General features: G+C 37.1%; 1 protein-coding gene across 1 annotated transcript; it reads left to right on the top strand.

The window, feature by feature from the left end:
• The first annotated feature begins 1,664 nt into the window (after nucleotides 1-1,664).
• LOC113240129 (SH2B adapter protein 2) lies at nucleotides 1,665-21,492 on the top strand. Its single transcript, XM_026477354.1, has 5 exons — nucleotides 1,665-2,371; nucleotides 4,441-4,672; nucleotides 7,424-7,614; nucleotides 8,277-8,471; nucleotides 20,940-21,492. Exons 1-5 carry the CDS (start codon nucleotides 1,682-1,684, stop codon nucleotides 21,054-21,056), a joined length of 1,425 nt encoding a protein of 474 aa, XP_026333139.1. The 5' UTR covers nucleotides 1,665-1,681; the 3' UTR covers nucleotides 21,057-21,492.
• Nucleotides 21,493-22,136: the final 644 nt, after the last annotated feature.

Genomic DNA, 22,136 nt, shown 5'->3' with positions numbered 1-22,136 from the left:
TAATCTCAAATTATATAAAATCATCATCACCGTCATCATCAAAACGTATACGTAACGTACGTACTTCTTGGCACGGATCTCGAGAGTTTAGGCATAGTCCGATGCGCTGGTCCAATGCGGGTTTGGGACTTGACCCGTTTGTCCGAGGGTTGTGAACCTTGGACGTGCAGGTTTCATCCCGATGTTTTCCTTCACTGAAAAGCTCAAATTACATTTCGCATATAAATTCCGAGGTGCGAGCCCATATTTGAACCATATTTGGCCTCTGCTTGGGAGGCGGTAGGTCATACCAATAGGCTACCACAGGCTTCTATACAGGGTGAAAACAAATCGCTGATCATTTTTTTTTCTGTGCGTAAGATTCAGTAATAGAACACATTAGTGAACGAAAACAAAAAAATCCCCATTTTTTCATGTTAATGTTTCGCAATAATTTCTAATGCGTGGTTACCTCAAAACACACACCGTTCTTGTTGCAATAGCAACGGCGTCTGCTAATCTAAAATAATAATATTTTGCTTTGCACGACTGAACTTCTACTGGTAGAAGTTAAACTTGCAAAATAGATGAAAAAAATTATTTCTTTATTTATTTTGCTTAGTGTAACATTTTCCTATTCTGTTTCGTACTATCAGTATAATAAACCTCCTTCTAACGCTGTCGAGTAAAAATATACTTGATCGTAGATGAGGGGAGTGCATCCTAGCGGGTTAATCTTTGTGACCGTAAGGTAAAAATCATTTGCCCGAGGTCCACTCAAGTGAAACAATCAGATAGTCCACGATCGTTGATAAAGAAAGTCAAGATTCGCTCTGGGTTCTGGGTTCGCTGTGGAGGGAAAAGTGTCGTTTTTATTTTGACTTTCAATTATTTTGTGAAATCTAGCTTAAAGTGGAATAGGATAGTGCTATTGTGCCTTAATCGAAGATTAAAACGCGAAATTATACGAATCTCCAACTAAAATACCCGTATCGGCCCGTTCGCGCGTTCTAAGGAATCCCGAGTCAATCCAAGCACGCCGCCTCAAATTGCCTATCCTCTTCGGGGCGGCCATATTTACAGAAACATAATTAAACGAAGACATGTCTCAAAGGACTTGTATCCAAACCAAAATTATTAATAAGAAAAAATAATAAGAAAGTCAAATTTATGACTACCCTAATAATAAATACCACCAATACCAGTAATTTGGTTACCTATAAAGATAATTTGACATTGACTTTGTTGTAGTCTATAAAAAAAAATTAACATGACATCTTCCAATATAATTAAGAACTAATATTTATTTTAGCGCCATCTCGTGAAGATGGTACAAGTTAATATCGATGCCATCTAGTGACAGTAAATACTAACTATTACGATGCTTGCTTACTTTTTAATTTTTCTATTAAATACTAGATGGCGATCTTTAAATTATTCTTCTACTGGCCGTCAGATGACACTGTAACTAATAAAATAAAAATAAACTATTTTTTTTTCCATATGGCAACAAAACTTGTTTTCGCAAGAAAACCTTGTGATTGTGGAGCATCATAAATATATATTTTGATAACGAGAATCTTCATGAACTCAACTTTAAGAGTGTGTAGTTTTCTGAATTAATAGGTTTTTAGCGGTATGTTTTAATGTGGCTAGTGAAAGTATCTCATTCCAAGTGGAGCTGTTAAAGAAGCTGCTCGCCATGGCTGGCGCGGGCCCATCCGACGGCGAGCCGGACGGATGGGTCGAGTTTTGCGAGCGTCAGGCCAAAGCTGCCGCCCAAGACTTCGCCAAGGCGTGCCTGCACTATGTACAGACCAGCAACGATCCCTCCCGGCCCGCGCCACCTTCACATAAAGACGTACTCAAAAGATTCGTAGACTGCTTTTCGGACCAGTTTGAATTCGAAATCGTGAAGCTAAAAGCTCAACATAAGGTTCCAAACGGAACTCATGCTCACGATGAGAGCGACTACTCTGAAGACACGGACTCTCCAAAGACTCAACACAAACCATTCTTCCGGAGACTATCATTTAAAGGGCTAAGGCGCGGCAAGGGCCTGTTCCACAAACAGCATTCCGACGAAGTTGAACTGTCGTCGAATTTAAACAAACAGAATAAGACTAAGTTAGCTAAGATAGTTGTAGAGTGTAGGAAAGAGGGCTTGGTGAATTATTTGACTCCAGAAAGCTTGGAGCAGCCTGGAGGTCCCCAGAAGTGGGAGAGATGTAGATTAGCACTTGTGAAGACAGTGGGGGGTTATATGTTAGAATTCTACTCCCCACCCAAAGCTCAGAAGCCAAGAAGTGGTGTTTTTTGCTTCCTTATCACTGAAGCAAGGGAGACTACAGCTTTAGAGATGCCTGATCATGAAAATACATTTGTATTGAAGGTGAGTCATGATTAAATTATGAATGAGGAAAAGTATTGTAATTTGTAATCTATATAATGCCTTCGCTTGAAGTAAATTAGAGAGTAGCTGCACAGTCTGGAATCAGTCAGCTGTAAATCACAATGTTGTAACAAATCCAGTCATTTTGCAGTTATTGTACTAATGTCTTTATTTTGGGCATGGTATTGTATATGGGGTTATTTGTAAGATACCAACAACCCTACAGGATGAAGTATATTACTAACATCATGAACATTAATTTAGTTCCATGACTCAATCATTCATCAAATTTCACTTTCATACAAAAATAAAAGTATTTAAATAGATCACTCCATACATTCCCAAATCTGTGCGGTAACAAAAGAAATTGTCAGAAAGGATGCTTACTCTTGCACATTGGAACTTACTACTCGTGTCTTACTACCAAATATAGACCTAAAAACTTAAAAAACTATTTTTGGTAAACTTGTTACTTTTCGTGCAGCCTTGCAGCTGCCTTAGGGAGATGCCACATGGGCGTTGCGTCAGCGTTGCGTCGTCGCAACTGCGTTATACTACATATAAATCAGAACGACATGCCACACGAGCTATTCCATCGACGCGCACTGCTCCAACACACCGTGTGGCATGTCGTTCTGATTTATATGTAGTATAACGCAGTTGCGACGATGCAACGCCCATCTGGCATCTCCCTATATGTTGACGTTTTTGACCAGCATTAACTGACTGTGTTCTTCGAAACTGTTGATCAACATTAACTGACTGCATTGTTCGAAACTGACACTGGCCCAAGCCTAGTGGCTGCCATTAAGGAAATAATAATAATATGGTCTAGAGAGGTTGTTAGTATTTTACAAATGAACCTGTATATCTCTAGAAGGTCTTTGTATCAATATTGTAGCTTGACATTCTGTGAAATTATAGATGCTAGGGAATCAAATGTATTATTGGCTTCGTTTTCTTGGTGCATTAGTTCTTAACTGTATATAGTGTAAATGTATTTACAATAAATTAATGAATAAAATTTACCTATTAATTATTTACTACAAGTACACACATCAAAAGTGTCCAGGGATCAGCACATTTTTGCCAATAACGGAAAATTAGGTTTATTATTTTTTTTATGACCATTGAATTTTTTGGCAATTTCATAATTTGGTTTGTCATCGAGTATATAACCAAAAATAGAGGCGAAATGTCATTTAATTCTCTAGAAAATTACTTAACCTAACTCTCTGTGTTTTCACAAATAAATGAATTATTATTATTATTATTATTATTATATTACTGTGACAACTGCACTCCGATTGGCTAGCCCGAGTTCGAAACAATTGACGGGTGTCGTCAACTGTTTCACTTCAAATCGACCAATTAACTTGAGCTTTGCTATAATGGACGAAAATTGCAAAATTACATATTTAATTACTGATGAAATGTGATTCTGTTTGTTTTGTAATTAGATGTCAGAGCGGCATTGTTAGAGATGCTATCTTTATTACAATAAATACAGAATATTTTTTGGAATATATGGAAACGTACACACAGGTCAGTAGTTGGCCTGTCTATATTTCAGTGCAAACGAGAGTTGATATTTATAAGAGCTGTAATGTGTTTCCAGGAATATATGGCCCTTATTTAGTCTCTATTTCTGGTTATATACTCGATGGAATTTGTAAATGTAGCCATTCTTTGTTTTTTGGAATCCAACATATGATTGGTTTGAATTGTACATAAAACTATTTTTTAAATTATTATTTCTTTTCCTTAATTATTTAATTATTGAAATTCGTAGTGTAGTAATTAGTAGTTAACAGTGTTGGTGACACAATCATTTACTGTAAAAAAATTAGTTAAAGTTTTAATTGTGTGTATTGTTTGTTGCCCCAAATAAGTTAAAAAATAAATAATTTTGAAGAATCACACTACATTCACAAAATGCCACCTGCATTTGCACCTGAACTCAGAGGCTTCGTAGTGTTTATTGTACCTTCTCTGGCAAGAAAGACTCAAGTAAAAACTTTGCAAATCTCAAATAAGCATATACAATTTTGTATATTTACTTCTTACAGGCAGACAATAATATGGAATATGTAATAGAAGCAACAGATGTGGACGATATGAAGTCGTGGCTTGCGACGATCAAGTACTGTATGCGCTCGGCGCCGACATCACAGCCACCACCTGAAACGATGGCTGGCCAACCCGAACCGGCCCCACCGGACCTGCCGCCGAGAAGGGACTTACCGGCCAGTACGAGTAATGCAGATTTGACTACGGACACACCAGAAGAAGGAGAACTCGGTAATGACAACATAGCAGTAACGCCTCCTGCTCGGTATATTTCTATTACACCTGTTGTTTGAACTCATAAGTTTCAGACAGCAATAAACGTGGCTACAAATTACTAATTCTAATAATTATAGGTTTTTTTTTAAATTAAGCGAACAAGCTCGCTCCGAAAGTTAACCTGTATCGCCTCTCATTTGAGACTGGTGTAGTTCCCAGGTCGTGGAAGTTTGCAAACGTGCAATCTGTGCCCAAAAAGGGAAGCAGAGCTGACCCTGTCAACTATAGACCTATTTCAGTCACGTTCATACTCTGCAAGACTATGGAACGTGTACTCAACAACCATCTCCTGTCATAACTTGAAGACAATGACCTCCTCAGTGATCGCCAGTATGGATTCCGATGAGGGAGATCTACTGAGGATCTTCTTGTGTATGCCTGTCACATATGGAGTGAGGCTATAGAAAAGCAAGACAAAGCACTTGCAGTGTCTTTGGACATTTCTAAAGCTTTTGACAGGGTCTGGCATGCAAGCCTTTTAAGCAAGCTTCCATGTTATGGGCTTCCCACTGAGCTTGGCAATTGGATCTCGGATTTCTTGAGTGAATGTTCCATTCGAGTGGTCTTAGAAGGCTACTCTTCCGAACATATGGCGATAGAGTTCCTCAGGGTTCCGTACTGTTAATTCCAGGTACCTTTGCGTATGCTGATGACAGCACAGTTGTAGATAGGTACTTGACCAATGCAAAGGTCAGAGGAGAGGAAATCCAGTCTTGTCGAGAGTCCATGGTCAGCCGTTTAGATTTGACGCTCAAGGCAGCCCCCGATTGGGGCGATGCCAATCTTGTAAAATTTAACGCTACCAAAACGCAGGCGTGTCTATTCTCCACTAAACGGAGTCCCTTTGAGCTGACTCCGACTTTTCGTGATATATCCATACCAATAGCCGACCGTCTCCAGCTACTTGGAATGGACCTGTCGTCCAATCGGAACTTCGGCAGATACATTGAATCCATGGCCAAAAATGCAGCCAGCAAGCTTGGCATCCTTTCCAGAGTGAGGCGTTACTTCACACCGGGACAGTTGCTTCAGCTGTATCAAGCACAAGTCCGGTCGCGTATGGAGTATTGTTGCCACCTTTGGGATGGCTCTGCTACATATCAACTGGCCACCTTGGATTCAATTGACAAGCGTGACAAGAGCCTTATAGGTGACTCGGAATTAGTAGAGGCGAAGCTGCAGAGCCTTGAACACCGCCGTAAAGTTGCCTGCTTATCGGTATTTTACAAGATATATCACGGAGAGTGTACAATGGAATTACACGATTTAATTCAGCCTTCCCCTTTCCATCAACGGGGGACTAGGCGTAGGCTTGGCTTCCACCCCTATATTGTGGATATTCCAAAGATTCGCACGAAGCGTTACGCTTCCACACTCATTTGGCGAACGCCTGTGGAGTGGAATTCTCCGCCTGCAGACTTGTTCCCTGAACGTTATAACTTGGACCTTTTCAAGGCGAGAGTGAATAGGCATTATCTAGGTGTGTATGCTCCATCGTCGACCTCATCGTCACTTTCCGTCAGGTGAGATGTAGGTCAAATGCACACTTATATTAGAATTAAAAAAAAGCCTAATCAGTCTTGCCTTTAGGGATTGTCATTAAGGCAAATATGTCATAGTTTAGATCATCACGTTGCTCCAGTATGAGTGGGTTCTTCAGATGTTTTCGACGGCTTTCGACAATCTATTAGGTCAAGCAAGTGTTTACAAGATTCGGATATGCTCCTGAACTGCTTTGATCACATACAGTCCTATTGTTTTAAGCAAGTTTTCTTTGAGAATTTTTTTTAGGGATTCTTCAGTAGTAGCAGTAGAGCGTCTTGTTAAAAGAGTTCTTCCAGGGAAGTACTTCCACTATTAGTATATTTGCCGTCAAGCGTTATGTAAGCATTACTGCGTTTCGGTTTTGGATGCTGGTGAAAAATACAGGCACATGGGACTTGTGAACTTATTGATTATCACTAGTATCAGGTTTCTTACCACGGTATGACTTCTTTTTATTTTCCCGATATTTCGGAACGGTTGCACGCTCCATGGTCACGGGTTGACTGGACGTCGGCAGATGACAGCGCGATTTTCGTCGAACAAGTCGTCGACAGCGGAAGAGGGTAGACAGATATGTCTGCTCATAAAGCTGTCATCTGCCGCCGTCCAGTCAACCCGTGACCATGGAGCGTGCAACCGTTCCGAAATATCGGGAAAATAAAAAGAAGTCATACCGTGGTAAGAAACCTGATACTAGTGATAATCATTTAGTGAATAACCACAAAAGTCTTAAAATCTATATTGTGAACTTATGTCTCAAGGTGACGGGCGCAGTTGCAGTGCCCCTCAGATATTTGCAATTTAAAAGCTCCGAGCGGTACTGCAACTGCAATGGACAGGCGTGTCGCTTACCACCAGGCGCACGACTTGTTCGTCCCGTCACTTGACACCTTACAAAAAAGAATACCTACAAAGGATATAAACATTCTTGAAAACTAGGATAGCTATCTCTGTTAAAGTAAACTTGAAATCGTCATACTGATTAAACTCAACCGCTCATTTGTAAGTCATGGTACCTGTCTTACTAATTTCCCTGAGAAGAATGAGCAAGAAGAATGATCTAGAGGGATTGTTAGGGTTCCATAAAAAGCATGCTTCTGTTTCAAGCGTCGTAGTAAGTTGTGACTTCATAAGATCACACCAGCTGGGTTGTCTTTGCAGGGTCGATAGCGGAGGAATGCGAGTCATCACCGCGCCTGTCGCTGTCCGAGTGGCCGTGGTTCCACGGCACGCTGGCGCGATCGGCGGCCGCGGGGGCCGTGCTGGCCGGCGGGCCGGCCGCCCACGGCTGCTACCTCGTCCGGCAGAGCGAGACGCGACGCGGGGAGTATGTGCTCACCTTTAATTTCCAGGTGTGTATTATATCTCTAAGTGCTGCATCAACAAATATGGAAATTACGGGCTCCCCGGTAAGATCAGGGTGCGGCGGGCGTCCGGGCCAAGCCCTCCGCCAGTGATACGCCTTCACGGGCGTCTGGCGGCCCCGGAATCTGGTTCTGGATCTGGGTACGGACTCGCCGGGGCTTGTAACAGCTGCAGAGACAGACATGTTTGTCTGCTCCGGTCATCGAGTATATAACCACAAATAGAGACGACATAAGGGCCATCCATCCCTGGTAACTCAACAGCCAAATGGGCCTTATATCACTTTTAAATATCAACTCTCAAAAGCTGAAATAGTACAGCGCCAAAATTGACCTGTGCGTACGTCTCCGTATATTCCAAAAATATTCTGTAATTATTGTAATAAAGATAATATGTCTAACGATGGAGGCTGTTCCATTCGACGGTGTGGGAAAAACAGCAAAACATCTAATTACAAAACAAACAGAATTTCAGCGATGAAATGTGATTCCGTTTGTTTTGTATGAGTGATAGAGACCCCTTCGCCTGACGAGTTGCCAGGGATGGACGGGCCTTCTTTCGTCTTTATTTCTGGTTATACACTCGACGGCTTGACACACCGAAAGGAGAAACAAGCGTACGCCACTGACCCGCGTCATGTCCGCCGCAGGGCCGCGCCAAGCACCTGCGCATGACCGTGAGCTCCGGCGGGCAGTGCCGCGTGCAGCACCTGTGGTTCCCCAACGTGCACGACATGCTGGAGCACTTCCGCGCGCACCCCATCCCGCTGGAGTCGGGCGGCACGGCCGACGTCACGCTCACGCAGTACGTCGTGGCGCAGCCCGCGCCCGCGCCCGACCGCCAAGTGAGGGTCTAGCTTAACTTGTTGTCTGTTCCACCATTGTACTTGGCTGGCAATGCAAATTCAACTTTTTCATTCTGGCAAACACAAACTAAACGTCACTTTTTTTGCTCCATCATAACATGAAATGATGCTTTTGCCAATTTCGCGGTCGAAAGAAATGTATAAAAAGAAAACAGTTCTATTGTGACTTTAATCGGTGTTGACGAGAAATTCTCACGTAAGAATCTAAAACAAAAGACAGCACGCTGGGAAGAGGTGCTACCGCATTTGAAAAAAAAAACCAGCCCCCGTAGAATGCCGCCTCGACAAAGCTATTATATCCACATCTGGCTGTCAAATTCGAGTGATAAACCGGTGATAAATGATAAGTGATGAGTGATAAATTTTAAAATTTTATCACAAGAGTGAACGTGACGTCACATTTTTATTTCATCGTGAATGCCGGCGACCAATGACTGCAAAAAATTAACACAATGCCAAACATGGCTGCTAGGTCACAGCTGATTTAAAACATTTGCACAGTAATTTTATCAACGTAAAAATTGAGCGCGACAAACGAGATGAAAAGACATTATTTGTTTCATGGTTTTCGCGGCGATTGGTCAAACGACAAAGATAGCTGCATACGCAATTTTGTATCGTTGTCCTTGTTCCTCAAAATGTATTACAATAAGTTCATTACCAAATAAGCAAACTTAGTGATTATCACTAATTTCAGGTTTCTTACCACGGTATGACTTCTTTTTATTTTCCCAATATTTCGGAACTGTTGCACGCTCCATGGTCTCGGGTTGACTGGACGGCGGCAGATGACAGCGTTAAGCTTTTCAGCTTTTTCTTGCGCTGTCGACGACTACTACCTTCATCGCGATTTGTTGTGGCGTTACCATTGTAACTCACTTTTTTCACACAACAGTGAGTGTGGTTTGTGTGAAAAGTTAAACTTAAGTTTAGTTTGCGTTTACCTATATCAACAATACAGTTTTAATATAACTCCACCGTGTTAATGTTACAATGGCAACACAGTGAGTCTGCCATTGATTATTCCATTGTCAGCCAAGTACACGGCTGCAGTGTACTCATCGCGAGCATTCGAGCAGTGAGTAAATTCAGTCGATTACAAACTTACATGCAATTCAGTCAGCCCTCTAGTTGTTACAAAATAAAGCAAAATTCGCCATAAAAATATATTATTAGGTCGCTGGCCACCTCAACACTGGCAAACTTGTGGTAATGGAACTTGTTCAATAAAGTACTAGGCTGCTTGCTGTGTGTACTTTTCATAAAATTATAGAGCTATCTATAGAACAAAAGGACTGCCAATTGCCATATAAAAATTGTAGCCTATGACGAACACTGTGTGAGCGAGAAGATAATTCGATCCCTCCTACGTAAAGTATTTCAATTAATGAGTGAGCATAACACGTGAATTTAGCATTTCTCAGTTTTATTCGAGACCGAGTTTTAAAAACGACGAATTTAACGAGCTTTTCCGAATAAAACTGAGAAATACTAAAGTCACGTGTTTGCTCATTTCAGTGAATTCAAAACTTTAAAACGCTCCCCTGTAAACTTGGCAATTTCGACATACTGTACTTTACGTAGGAGGGGTCGAATTGAGGCTATGATCGTAAAAGTGGTATAGAATTGCCATAATCCATAGTAATGTTAGGAATACAGTCAATTTTACGTGCTATGTTTAGTACAATACAAAATTACGTAATTCTAGAGAAATGCCACGTCGTCGTCCACTACTCTACACATGTATAGTTGCACCCAATGTTGGTAGGGGCAGTCCAACCTGTTGGCAACAACGGCTAGGATGCTATTACCGCTGCAGCGCATACGCATCATGAGTGAGGCGGCCCTCTTTCGAATAATGGCATAAAAGCCAACAATGTGCGCCTCCATGAACATGCCCTACATGCACTACATGTTGTAGCATCCTGAAAGCATTGTTATATTGCACCCTTTATGTATTCAGGGTTCTCTGCGTATACTTGACCCACAGGCTGCTCATATCATTATTTAAAGCAAATTGTCTGGTCTCATGATCTTTACATCTTTGGTGCAACGAGCAAACTTGCGGGCGAGCATATTGCATTTAACAGACAGGGCCCTTCTCTCCCTCTCCATGTCGGCACCATCAAACAATAACCGACATTTAGATTTTTTCTAATTTTTAATTACTTTAAATGATATTAAAATGCATTTAATTATTAAATTTTTACATGAAAATAGCATCCAAATATAATTATGTACTTTAAGTATAATTTAAAATGTTGTTGTAAAAAATATGGGGGTTACACCACTCAAGTCTCTATTCATAATGTCTATCCTCGTATGCGAAAGAAGAACAAAGCATGTAGCCATTCATCTTCTTCTAACTGAAGAATCCATCGAAATAAACGATGTCAACTAAAAATGATTATAATGTTACGATCCCGCCAATGCCAAGTTGAGGAGCGCACGCGTTTTTAACTCAAAGATTGACCGGTAAATTCCGAAAAAGTCACATTAAAACTTTCGAAACATCTGGAAACCAGTTCTCGAACGCCTCGACATTTTCAAAATTTAAACATTTTGAAATAATCTTCTTACCTCATGGTCTATAGAAAATCTATTTTGTACAAAAATATCTCGATATCAATAAAGAAGCTAGATTGAAATTTTGAAATGTCTATTAATAGACTTCCGTTTTTATACTGGGTTATTTGTCAGATCTTTACATCATAAACAACAACTTTTGTTCCATGACGTAATAATTCATTCGATTTTACTTTTGTACAAAAATAAAAAATGTCTAAATAAATCATTCTAAAAGTGACAACTCTGTGCAAAACACAGGCAGGGTTGCGAGTCGTCGGAGAGGACGTTTGCACGTTTGAACTTTATCTACAGATCTAAATAGGACAAAAAACTTAATAGTTTCTTTTTGGTAAATTTATTATGTTTTATCAAAAGCTATGGAAGAAAAGTTGTTGTATAAGATGATAGTAATATAGTCCTGCAAGGTTGTTAGTATTTCAAAACGAACCCTATATATTGTATTCAAAACATAATCGATAGTTTTGTTTTCTCACTAAATTAAATCTGTTAAGTCTATTCTGATTGTTTAGTAAAGCTTATTTCCCTCAATATTACAAATTTCATACAAATACAATTACATGTAATTTTATACTACTCTTCGAAAAGTGAGCGTCAGTTTACAAAATAATTATATAATAGTAAGTCATAATAAGTACTGAATAGTGTACATATACAAATCAACATAATTAATTATACTAAATAAATAATTGAATTAAACTAACAATGTCAAGTGTATACAGGAAAATGTCAATATGGATTCTGGATGGAATGTAACGAAGCGCTATCTTACATGTTTGTGCTGTCTTTTGTTTTAGATTCTCATCTGAACACTTCCGTGGACCAATCCATAAACACCGGTTAATGTCTTATTAGAACTTGGTGGTTTTCTTTCCAAAAATATCAAAATCATCATTGTATGTAATGATGGAGCCATAAAAATAAAAAGTGAAGTGAAGCTCTATCTTCTATTAATTTGGTGGTCAAATTAGATAAAAAACATTTGTAGAAAAACTTCTGGACGTTTATATGGCGAATTGTCCATTTCAAACCGCGGCAATGTCCTAGAATAATCAAGTACATTTTTGTAAAATACATTCAGCAAGCATCCACTAAGTAGCTTATGTATACAATAATCGTTGCAACGATGTGTGCGACACGAAAATCACTTATATGGAACTTGTATATAGTACTGCCAAGCCTGTGTTGAAGCTCGTTAATAAATCACCCGTACAATACAAATTAACGTAACCTACGCCTTGAAGAAAATGAATTATTTCTACATGCATTGTCAATCGAGATCTGTAAATAACTTTTTTCGGACAATATTATAAACTACGACCATTCGTGATGCTACGCAATGTGTTAGAATCTCCATTACTTTCAACTTTGACATTTAACGTGTCAAAGGCTAATGTGTAAATAAACAATTCAAAGTTCAACTATCTACAGTCGCTAATTTAATTTTTTGGGTATAACATGTTATGGAATTGTTATCCGGTTCTGTTTATACGAATATTCATCAGAAGATCAAATTAGTAGTTAATTTCATTGTTGGAGTGTTCTATGCGTATAAAAATATATACGCTAAAAATATATTTTTATTTTTTTTTATTTATTTATTTTGGTACAAACAGTCATTACAATATAAATTAATACAGAAATTTGAACTATACTATAGACGACGAGTACCGAATATAACACGTAAATATTAATAACATTACTAAAAGAGCTTAAATATATAAGTAGAATACAAAATAAACGCGTTTTTGAACAAAAATGGTTAACCATATGGGTGCTTAGACAAATTACTACTTAGAACTAGAGGAAATTAAAACTAAACTAATTAACCGGGATATAAACCGGCTTCAGGTTTCATAAACAGTAAATAATTTGTTGTGGATGCTTACCTTAAATCTGTTCAATGAGATACCAAACATATCCGTGTCATAAAATGTATTATTATATAAAGATAACGAACGATGAAAATAACTGTTTCTCGTATAGTTCTTACGGAGTCGTGATGGTACGAAAATTTTTATTTTACGTTGGGGGCGTGCTGGTAAACGAGCTTTATTTATAAAATTAACCTGCGATAACAGAGTCGGTGAATCAACCCTATTGTTAAGTATTTTGAAGAGAAAAACTATGTCAGATTTCTTACGGCGATTTTGTAAAGTAAGTAATTTATTACGCTTAAGAGGGTATTCGTATGGTTCAATTCGAACGAAAATTAAGAATCCTGATGAATTTCCACTGGACTCTTTCTATTCGATCGATATTACATTTGTAGAATGGATTCCAAACCACGCTTCCAAAGTCGAGAATGGACTAACGAATGAATAATATAAAATTTGACTTGCTTAAATGGTTTGGTAATGCGATTAATAAAGCCCAGGCTTCTAAAGGCTCGACTGAGTATTGTATCAATGTGCGAGTTGAAAAATAGTTGATCATCCATAACAATACCAAAATCTCGATTGGTTCTTACTCGTTTCAAAATAGAATGCTCAAGGGCATAAGTATAATATGTTGGACATTTCTTGCGGGTATAAGCGATGATGTTACATTTGTCTATATTTAAGAAAAGTTGATTTATGGTACAATACTCCCGAGAGAGTTGCAATGTCCGACTGTAGCAACTCACAATCGCTAGGAGAGACTACTATTCTATAAAATTTGGTGTCATCTGCGTAAAGCAGATGATTTGAGTGGTGCAAAGAGTCTCCTAAATCGTTGATATATAAGGAAAACAGTAGCGGACCTAAAAGGGGACCCTGCGGGACACCCGAAGGAATCGGCAGGAATTTAGAACAGTAACCTCTTAAACAAACCGTCTGACTTCGGTTGCCTATGTATGACTCGACCCATCTAAGCAAACTGCCATGTACACCGATCTTGTTAAGCTTTTTTAAGAGCAAATCGTGATTAATTTTGTCAAATGCTTTGGAAAAGTCTGTGTACGCGACGTCTACCTGTAAATTTAGTATTATCCATAGCGCACAATAAAAGATTAGTGAATTGAATCATGTTTGATTCGACACAACGTGACCTCATAAAACCGTGCTGGTGTTCCGAGATAAAGTTTTAAGCAGAATGGAACAATTGTGCAGTTACAATCTTTTCAAAAATCTTGCCAAGAATGCACAGTTTAGAAATAGGTCGGTACTGGGTGATTTGATCTTTTTGATTATTTTTAGATATTGGGGTTATGAGAGCCCTCTTCCAGATAGAAGGAAAGACTCCCGTACTCATAGATTGTTTAAAGATACTTGTGACGGGTTTAAATAAATCTGCGGAACATTTCCAAATTATAATTGCGTGAATACCATCTGATCCGACTCCTTTGTTAATATTGACACATTTGAGCTCCTTCAAAATAATAATTTAGTTCTATCGAGTTGATAGCCACTGTAGTACCAGAATAGTTAAAGTCAATGAAGTAATTTTGTTGTGAAGATGACGATATAAATACAGATTGGAAATATTCGTTAAATGCATCGCAAATTGCGCTACTTTCTGATAGAACATTACCATTGTAGACCATATTTTGAGAGATGTCACCAGATTGTTTTTTCGACTTTACATAGGACCAAAAATATTTAGAATTTTGTTTGATTCTTTCCTCACATAATGTATTATAATAAATGTAGCACTCCTGTTCCATTTTACGTAACCTTGACCGGATTTTGGAGAATGTATTGTAATCCCGATTATTACCGTATTTTTTCCACTTTTTGTGAAACTTACGTTTCTCGTTACATAATTTTATAAGTGGACGGATGTACCAGGGAGGATATTTATCTCTGTTATAAGCAATACGAGTAGGCACATGTTTTTCTAAAAGTTTATTAAGTATTTCATAAAAAAATTCAATCGTAGTTCTACGTCAGGCATTGAGGAGAAAACATTATCCCGATCAACAGTCTTAAGTCCAAACGAAATGGCTTCAAAGTTTGCCAGAAATAACATTTTTCAGGTTTTACATTAACAGGTTTGTTTTTTAGAAACATAGGAAGACTTAGAAGTAAGGCAATATCTAAGGATTTATGACGAGGATCTTCGGGTACTAAAGGAAAAGGAGAACATTAAACTTTACAAAACTTGCTACAAAATACAAGGTCCAAGAGTCTACTATTATTATTGTATACGCAGTTATATTGGGACAATAAAGGTAGGCTTAGGAAATCAATCGTCAAAGATGTTAATAAATCAGTATTGGCGCGTATACACACACATATTTAGGTTGTCGTCATCATAGTACCCGGTGGCATTAGTTACATTAAAGTCCCCTGAAATAAGAAATACATCGTCTGGGTGAGAATGTATAATATCGCAAGTCCTATCGTAAAACGACGTGAGAAGCGATTCATAGCGCGGGCCGTGCGGTATGTAGGTACATACGGTATGGAGATACGTCTGCGTATTAGTGAGAGAGCCACCAGCAGCGCTGGCGCCACGCAGCGGTACGCTCACCCAACACTCGTCCGCGGCCGGCGGTGCACACCATGCATGGCGCGCGACAGAACACAACTCCCGTCGCACTGCCACACACACCCCACCACCCCGTCCCTTACCGCTGATGCTTGAATCACGGTCGCATCTAAAAACTTCGAAACGGTTGTCAAAGACTTCTGAATTGTAAAAGGAGTTGTTTAACCACGTCTCTGTTGTGCAGATAAGGTCATTATTGCTATTCAAAACATTACTCAGGAATTCATGGGATTTTGTGCGCAGGCCCCTAACGTTTTAGTAATAAATAGATATCATTTTAGTCCCGCTATTCATTTGAAATAGGGTAAAGTTTCTACTGTAGTAATTCCTATTGACACGTACGAATATTTGTAAACAACAAGTACGACACCAACATTTTCGGCACCTCTATGAAATTACAAACATCCTTAAAAATTCTAAGCATCCCACAGAATTAAACTAAAAGATGAAATAAGAATTAACATTTTACCATGGTGGGGTACATAGAAAAACAATTAAACCTTGACATATCTTTGGAATGTATAAAAACAAAATTATGGTGTGTTGTGTAAAAATATTTCAAAAAACAAAACAAATAGTAAATACAATAAAAAACCCAACGAAATAAACATGCTATTAGTAACTTTATTTTAATAAGATCGGCTTCGTTAGATATTGAAATTACTTTTGAAGTGTCGCTTTTACGAACAAATATCTCGCAATCGTTTAACCAGATGTATTTGTAACAATTCTTTTCTAAGCTTGCTAAACGTCCATATAATAATTTATTCTGGGGAGCAAGATGGTCTTTTACAAGAACGGGACGTGCCGGGTCGTCTATGTAGAGATCAGCTGTTGTCAGTCCGCGTCGAGCACGTATTGCTGCCAACATATCACTTTTCCGTTTACGTTGGGAGAACCTCGCAATTATGTTAGGTACGTTCTGTGATGAAAGGGGTCCAACGTCCTTTTCAGTGGAACTCGGGTTAATGTATCGCCTGACACGGTGAATATAATCGATATCAAAAGGAGTCATGGTGAAGCCCGCTTTAATTGCAAGCTTGGTGAGAATGTTGTTCAGATTTTCTCCTTTTGTGACTGGTACTCCCGTAATTTCTAAATTGTTAATCCTGCCCTGTTGATCTCTTAGTGATAATTGCTCCGAAACTACAAAAAATAACACTTAGTGTTAGCAAGGTCCTTTTCCAGGTCCATTAGCTTTAATTTTGTGGCGTCACTTTCTCGTTTCTGTTCTGCAATAGATGATTTTAATTGTATCTGTTCTTGCTGTAAATTATAGTTGGTTTGTTTAATTACAGAAATTTCATTTTTTATGTCACGAAAATCCTCTCGTAATTTAATCAGAATATCGTTTTGATTGTCTAATTGTGTCTTGAACGATGATCGAAGATCCTGCCGAACTCCAGATAATGTTTTATTAAAATCTTGCTGGTAATTGGACAAAGTTTTCTTTAATTCGCGGCGAAATTCGGTGATAACAACGGTAACGTCACAGTCAGGGGTCTTCCTTTTTCTGTTCGTAGTATTAATAGAAAAATCATCGTCCCTTAGAGTCGAAAGGTCAGGGGTTAATCCTGCACATTTAGCCGGTGGACTATGTTGCAGACTCATTTTTACTTATTGAGTAATATGACAAATAAAAAACACGAAACGGCGCGCACAGCTAGATAATAAGTGGGTAGAACGTTCACGGAGCATAGTACATCACACTAAGACACTAGGGAAATGTAAACAAATATTTCACAGTATTTGAACGGAATTGCACTTAGTGAGTCTTTACTGGTGTGATAAGTTTAAAGTATTAAATTCACGATATGATGCATTTCGAATGTTGTTCGTCTGAGTACAAACAACACACGTCCGTACGGTAAAAAACCTGACAATGAAAATGTGTTTAATGGTATTTAAATATGTATTTAATAGTTCTTTGGATGTTTACGAATCTATCTATATATATTTTTTACAATGAAATTTTTTTAAACCCACCGTAATTTCAAATTATCAAATTGAATGTTTATTAAAAAGAAAATAAAAAAAATTGTGTTACAAAAAACATCTAAAGATAAATTTATGCATTAGTGGTAATTTATATTCTTCTGAATTTCGGGACTAACGTATTGTTTCTTACAGCACTATTGTACGTAACTTACAATTTTATTGTAACATAATTGAATTTCGACATAGAACATTTAATTTTTATATCAAAGTATGTAAATAACGATTTTTTTTTTCAAAATTGTAGTTTACGTCAATTTATGCTTAACGCGACACGTACCGACTGTCCGGCTTTGCGACACGAAGGCAAAGTACTTTATATATTATAATAGGTTATTTTGCTTTATTGAGATATTATTTTTAAAAGCGAGTAAAACTGTATTCAGATTTTTAATTAGCTTGCAAATGGAAAAAAAAGTCATAATAATACAGGATTTTTGTGACACCGATCGAAAAGGTTAATTGTAAGGATTAATTCCTTTTAAGTAACATAGCATGTTAACTTAAAAAACACCAAGAAATGTCATGTTAAAAACTTTTCTTCCGTATCTCATAACCGTGAGACACCTGTATATTTAGTAGGCAGCATTCACAACGTTATTTACATGCCTAGAATGTATATTTAGTACTCAATTTCAGTTATTAAGAGTAATTTTTAACACTTTATGTAGTATATCTGTAGTGTTGTAGCAATTGACATTTCCTGCGTGTTATTGTTTCAATTTTTGCTTTCTAATTTCTAAGTTGATTTGCTCAGTAGTTTAGCTGTGTCAGATTTAGATTGTGTGATTTGCTTCCGCCATTTTTAAAGAGCACCATTGTATGTGTTAATGTTTCTTTACAAAATATTTCGTTCTCATCAAACAGCTGTAATAAAAAATATTGTTCTGATACTAAACATCTGAACTAAGCTAGAAAAATATAATTTAAAAACGTTCATAATGAAATGTTTTTTTTGTTGTTTGAACACAATCAAGATAGATTAAAAAAGCCCAGTTGCTTTGAATTATTGATTCCTCAGTATGCATTTTATTTATTTATAATTGATATAGGGAATAAATTGTATCATATTTATATTGTAAGATTTATGGTTAATTTATATTGACATATAAATTAACATATAGTATAGTAAGTATATTTTAGATTTTCGTAAAAACAGCATCACAATATTTTTTGTACAAAATACACAAATTTGTGTAATATTCGTGTACTAGATAGAAAAGTAAATCCTACGAGAAAACGAAAGTTTTTTTTTGTAACAAAATTATTATGCTTCGAATATGTGATCTGATCAGATATGGATAAAAATTGGTTTCATTATTTTTGAAGATATTTTACCAGTGTCGTTATATGTTATTTTGGTAGTTTATAATGCTAACCCCTAAATTTTTAGGGGTAGAGGCTGCATATGCATTGTTCTGGTGCCAGGAATCTTTATGAAGTTCTAAATAAAAGTTCGGTTGAAATCATTAGAAAATACTTACTTACCTAATCTGTCATAGATTATTTCAAGATGGCTGCCGTATGGTATGCTAAGTATGGTACTGCGAAGTCCCAAACCTAATTTCACTAAATCTTATTAATATAATATTTTAATGTAATTTCCTGGCACTAAAATTGTATTTAATGGACTGTTCATATTAACAATTAGTTTTAGGAATTTTGTACAGGACTAGTCGAAAGGGGGTGACAATTAGGAAAAAAGGGGTAAAGTTAGAATTATAACAATATGTTTGAACAAATAATATACATTATTATGTTTGTTAAAGATCTGTTGTTGTTGGTCAAGTTGGTATCAAGTTGGTACAAAATCTACGAAATAGACATCATACATAATGTAGGCTGTAGGCATTATTACAGCCATTATTGAAGGGCCATTGCATATTGCTTACTGGGGTTAATAAAAAAGGTTAAAATGAATGTTTCATACTAAATTAATATTTCACTCTCCACCTTAATTGAGCTTAATAGACATATTTGAACATCATTAAAGTCATAAGTGTCGTATATAGATAATTAGTCAAAATGAAAAAAAAATACTCCAGCCAAATTCGACATAGAATGTTTAACAACAAAACGGTGCTAGGCAACTAATATTGGTAATTGTAAATAACATCTTTTGTCAATGCTCACAGTTGGGCTAGTTCTTCCCACGGCCTGCTCGCGTTATTGGAATATGAATAAGTTTTCTATTGCTCTTCAACTGTTTCTTCTTTTATTTTTTGTCTATTCAGACATGAACATAAATTATGAGCTTATTAGACTCATATTCCAAGTTGAAATAAAAACAGAAAAATATGTCGCTTGACACTATGATGTAGGAAATGACACCCGAATTATATAATTAAATATCGCCCAAAATGTCGCTTGAGTCAATTCGCCTTTTAACCGTCGATAAAATAAACTATTTCCAGACTTGCGCGAGACCGACATAAAGCGAGAGATACTGCGATTCTCGCATAGAGATCTCGCTCTTCATGTCGCTCTCGCACAATTAGTATTAATCACCGCCATCCAGATGTGGGCCGGGATTTTGACCTTCTACAATTATGATCTGTAATATGGAAATTAGCAATCCGAGTTATTGGTCCGTGGTATTACAATAGTCTAATCGAATTTCGGGGAAAAATATGAAAAATTTTAGTAAATCTAAAGTTGTCACCTTAAAAATCATAATATTCTTGTTTGTTTGTTGACATTTATTTTACATCGAATTTGGCTAGAGTATAGGTTTATAGTGCATACTACGAATATTGGTTATTGTACTGGTACGCTTATCGTCAAAATGCTCATTATTGAAAACTTGATTGTCAATTAATCTCCAGAAATTAGTTATTTTTCGTATGTTACAATTTAAGTTGTACAAAACAAACTTACGTTTTTCTGAGCTTTAATATTAATTCTTGGTTGTATATTTTATTATTAAACTCTTTTCATGGAATGGCTTTGTGTTATTATTTTGCGATTTTCTTTTGTTTCCGTGTTTTTTTTATCATGATTGTGTTGTGTCTTATGTTGCGTTGTGTGGGTAAGTGATTGTTTATGCTATTTCTTTATTTTGCTGTTGTTGTTGTGTATTAATTAGGTGTATAGGTATAAATCATAGTTTGCTTTACTATATTGAGCACATATCGGTCATTATTACCCCGAGAAGTTACTAAAGGGGCAACTTTGCACCTGCTTTTTTTGTATTACATTTTTTTAATTGTAGGTATGCACCTCCACAAAACGTTTTATTAACTACATGTGCATTACATTGCAAATATTCTATAAAATTCTGCGTAGGAAATTTTCTTTAAAATATATAATTACTTACATATTTATTAATAGGTGTTTTTTTTATTGTCTAAAATAAAAATAATATTGTCTAAACTTTTCGTCTATTTTTTTTAGATGGTCACCCACGGCAGCGATGTGCGCATGCGCCGGGCAGAACTCGAAGCGCTGTTGGTCGCAAGCGGCGCACACCACGACAATCGCGCTATAGACAACCAATACAGTTTCGTTTAGCGAACACGATATACTGGAGTCCATTTTCACGCGGGGTTTTTGTGCTGTGTACTTGATATGTACGGCCAGGAAGGGAGAGTTCCTTGGGGATGCAACTGTGCCCGTTTTAGGGGGCAAACTGATAATGATGATTTACCCCCGTATCATAAAAGTACTCTGCACGATGATAAGTTTTGAACTAGGGAGAGGAATTGGATATTAACATTTTTTTCCTTACCGATTTTGTAGTGCATTTTCACGATTTATCATTTGCATGTTTAAAATTTAAACCATTCTGGTTTACCCTATTTTCCAAATTTAATATTTGACATTATACAGGGTGTAATGGTTAAGTGCAAAGGCTTTAGTTGACCTACTTTAAGAGGTAATAAGAAGTTTACTGATAATGAAACTGCTTTATATAAAGTAATGAAACTATCTTTTAATTGAATAACAACAATGATGTTTAGTTTTAAGTAAGTTCAAAATGTTGTATTCAAAGCAGTTGTTCGATACTTTAGTAGCCTCTCTGCGAATGTCATATTATATGTACGGAAACGTTTAAATTTTTAATATTTCTAGTTTTATTTAAAAAAGTTATTAATGTCGTTTTACTCATTAGTAATTAGGTAACGTACTTTCGATATTAGTTCAAAGGTTATTGATATATCTTATGTTTACGAAATAATCGCCTGGGCACACTTAACGGTTACACCCGGTATAGAAATCTTTTTTTTTATTCCAAAATCGTTATTGCAAGTAATAACGGCTGAACTTGACGGACAATGCAATTTTTATTGATGTTAATAGGTTTCAGCCTGTATTGCCATTTTCAAGACTCGAAATAAAGGTGAGCATCACTGATGTTACAATCCACAATTTACTTAAGTGTACATGAGCTGCATTACGACTCGCAACTGTGTGAACAAGTGAAGTGCTCTATCTTTTGCTATTTAAAACAGAAATTTCACCATTTGTCACTTAGCCGCCTTTTAGTTAGTGGACGGCAGCCAATTTTTTATTCAATGTAGTCGGAATGCAGCTCATGCACCTACGCATATATGTGTTCAATTTTGTAGTTAAATCTTGTTTAATGGAAAT

Source organism: Hyposmocoma kahamanoa, unplaced genomic scaffold (assembly GCF_003589595.1).
Source record: "Hyposmocoma kahamanoa isolate Upper Pololo Valley unplaced genomic scaffold, ASM358959v1 120, whole genome shotgun sequence".
NCBI lineage: Eukaryota > Metazoa > Arthropoda > Insecta > Lepidoptera > Cosmopterigidae > Hyposmocoma > Hyposmocoma kahamanoa.
Note: the sequence above shows the minus strand (reverse complement) of the source record. Positions and strands in the feature narration are given on the sequence as shown.

Bases quoted from the DNA above. Each gene is read 5' to 3' on its own strand.
- LOC113240129 (XM_026477354.1), top strand. From the start codon at position 1,682: ATGGCTGGCGCGGGCCCATCCGACGGCGAGCCGGACGGATGGGTCGAG. The intron at 2,372-4,440 runs GTGAGTCATGAT...TACTTCTTACAG, and splicing joins AAAATACATTTGTATTGAAG to GCAGACAATAATATGGAATA. The intron at 8,472-20,939 runs GTGAGGGTCTAG...TATTTTTTTTAG, and splicing joins CGCCCGCGCCCGACCGCCAA to ATGGTCACCCACGGCAGCGA.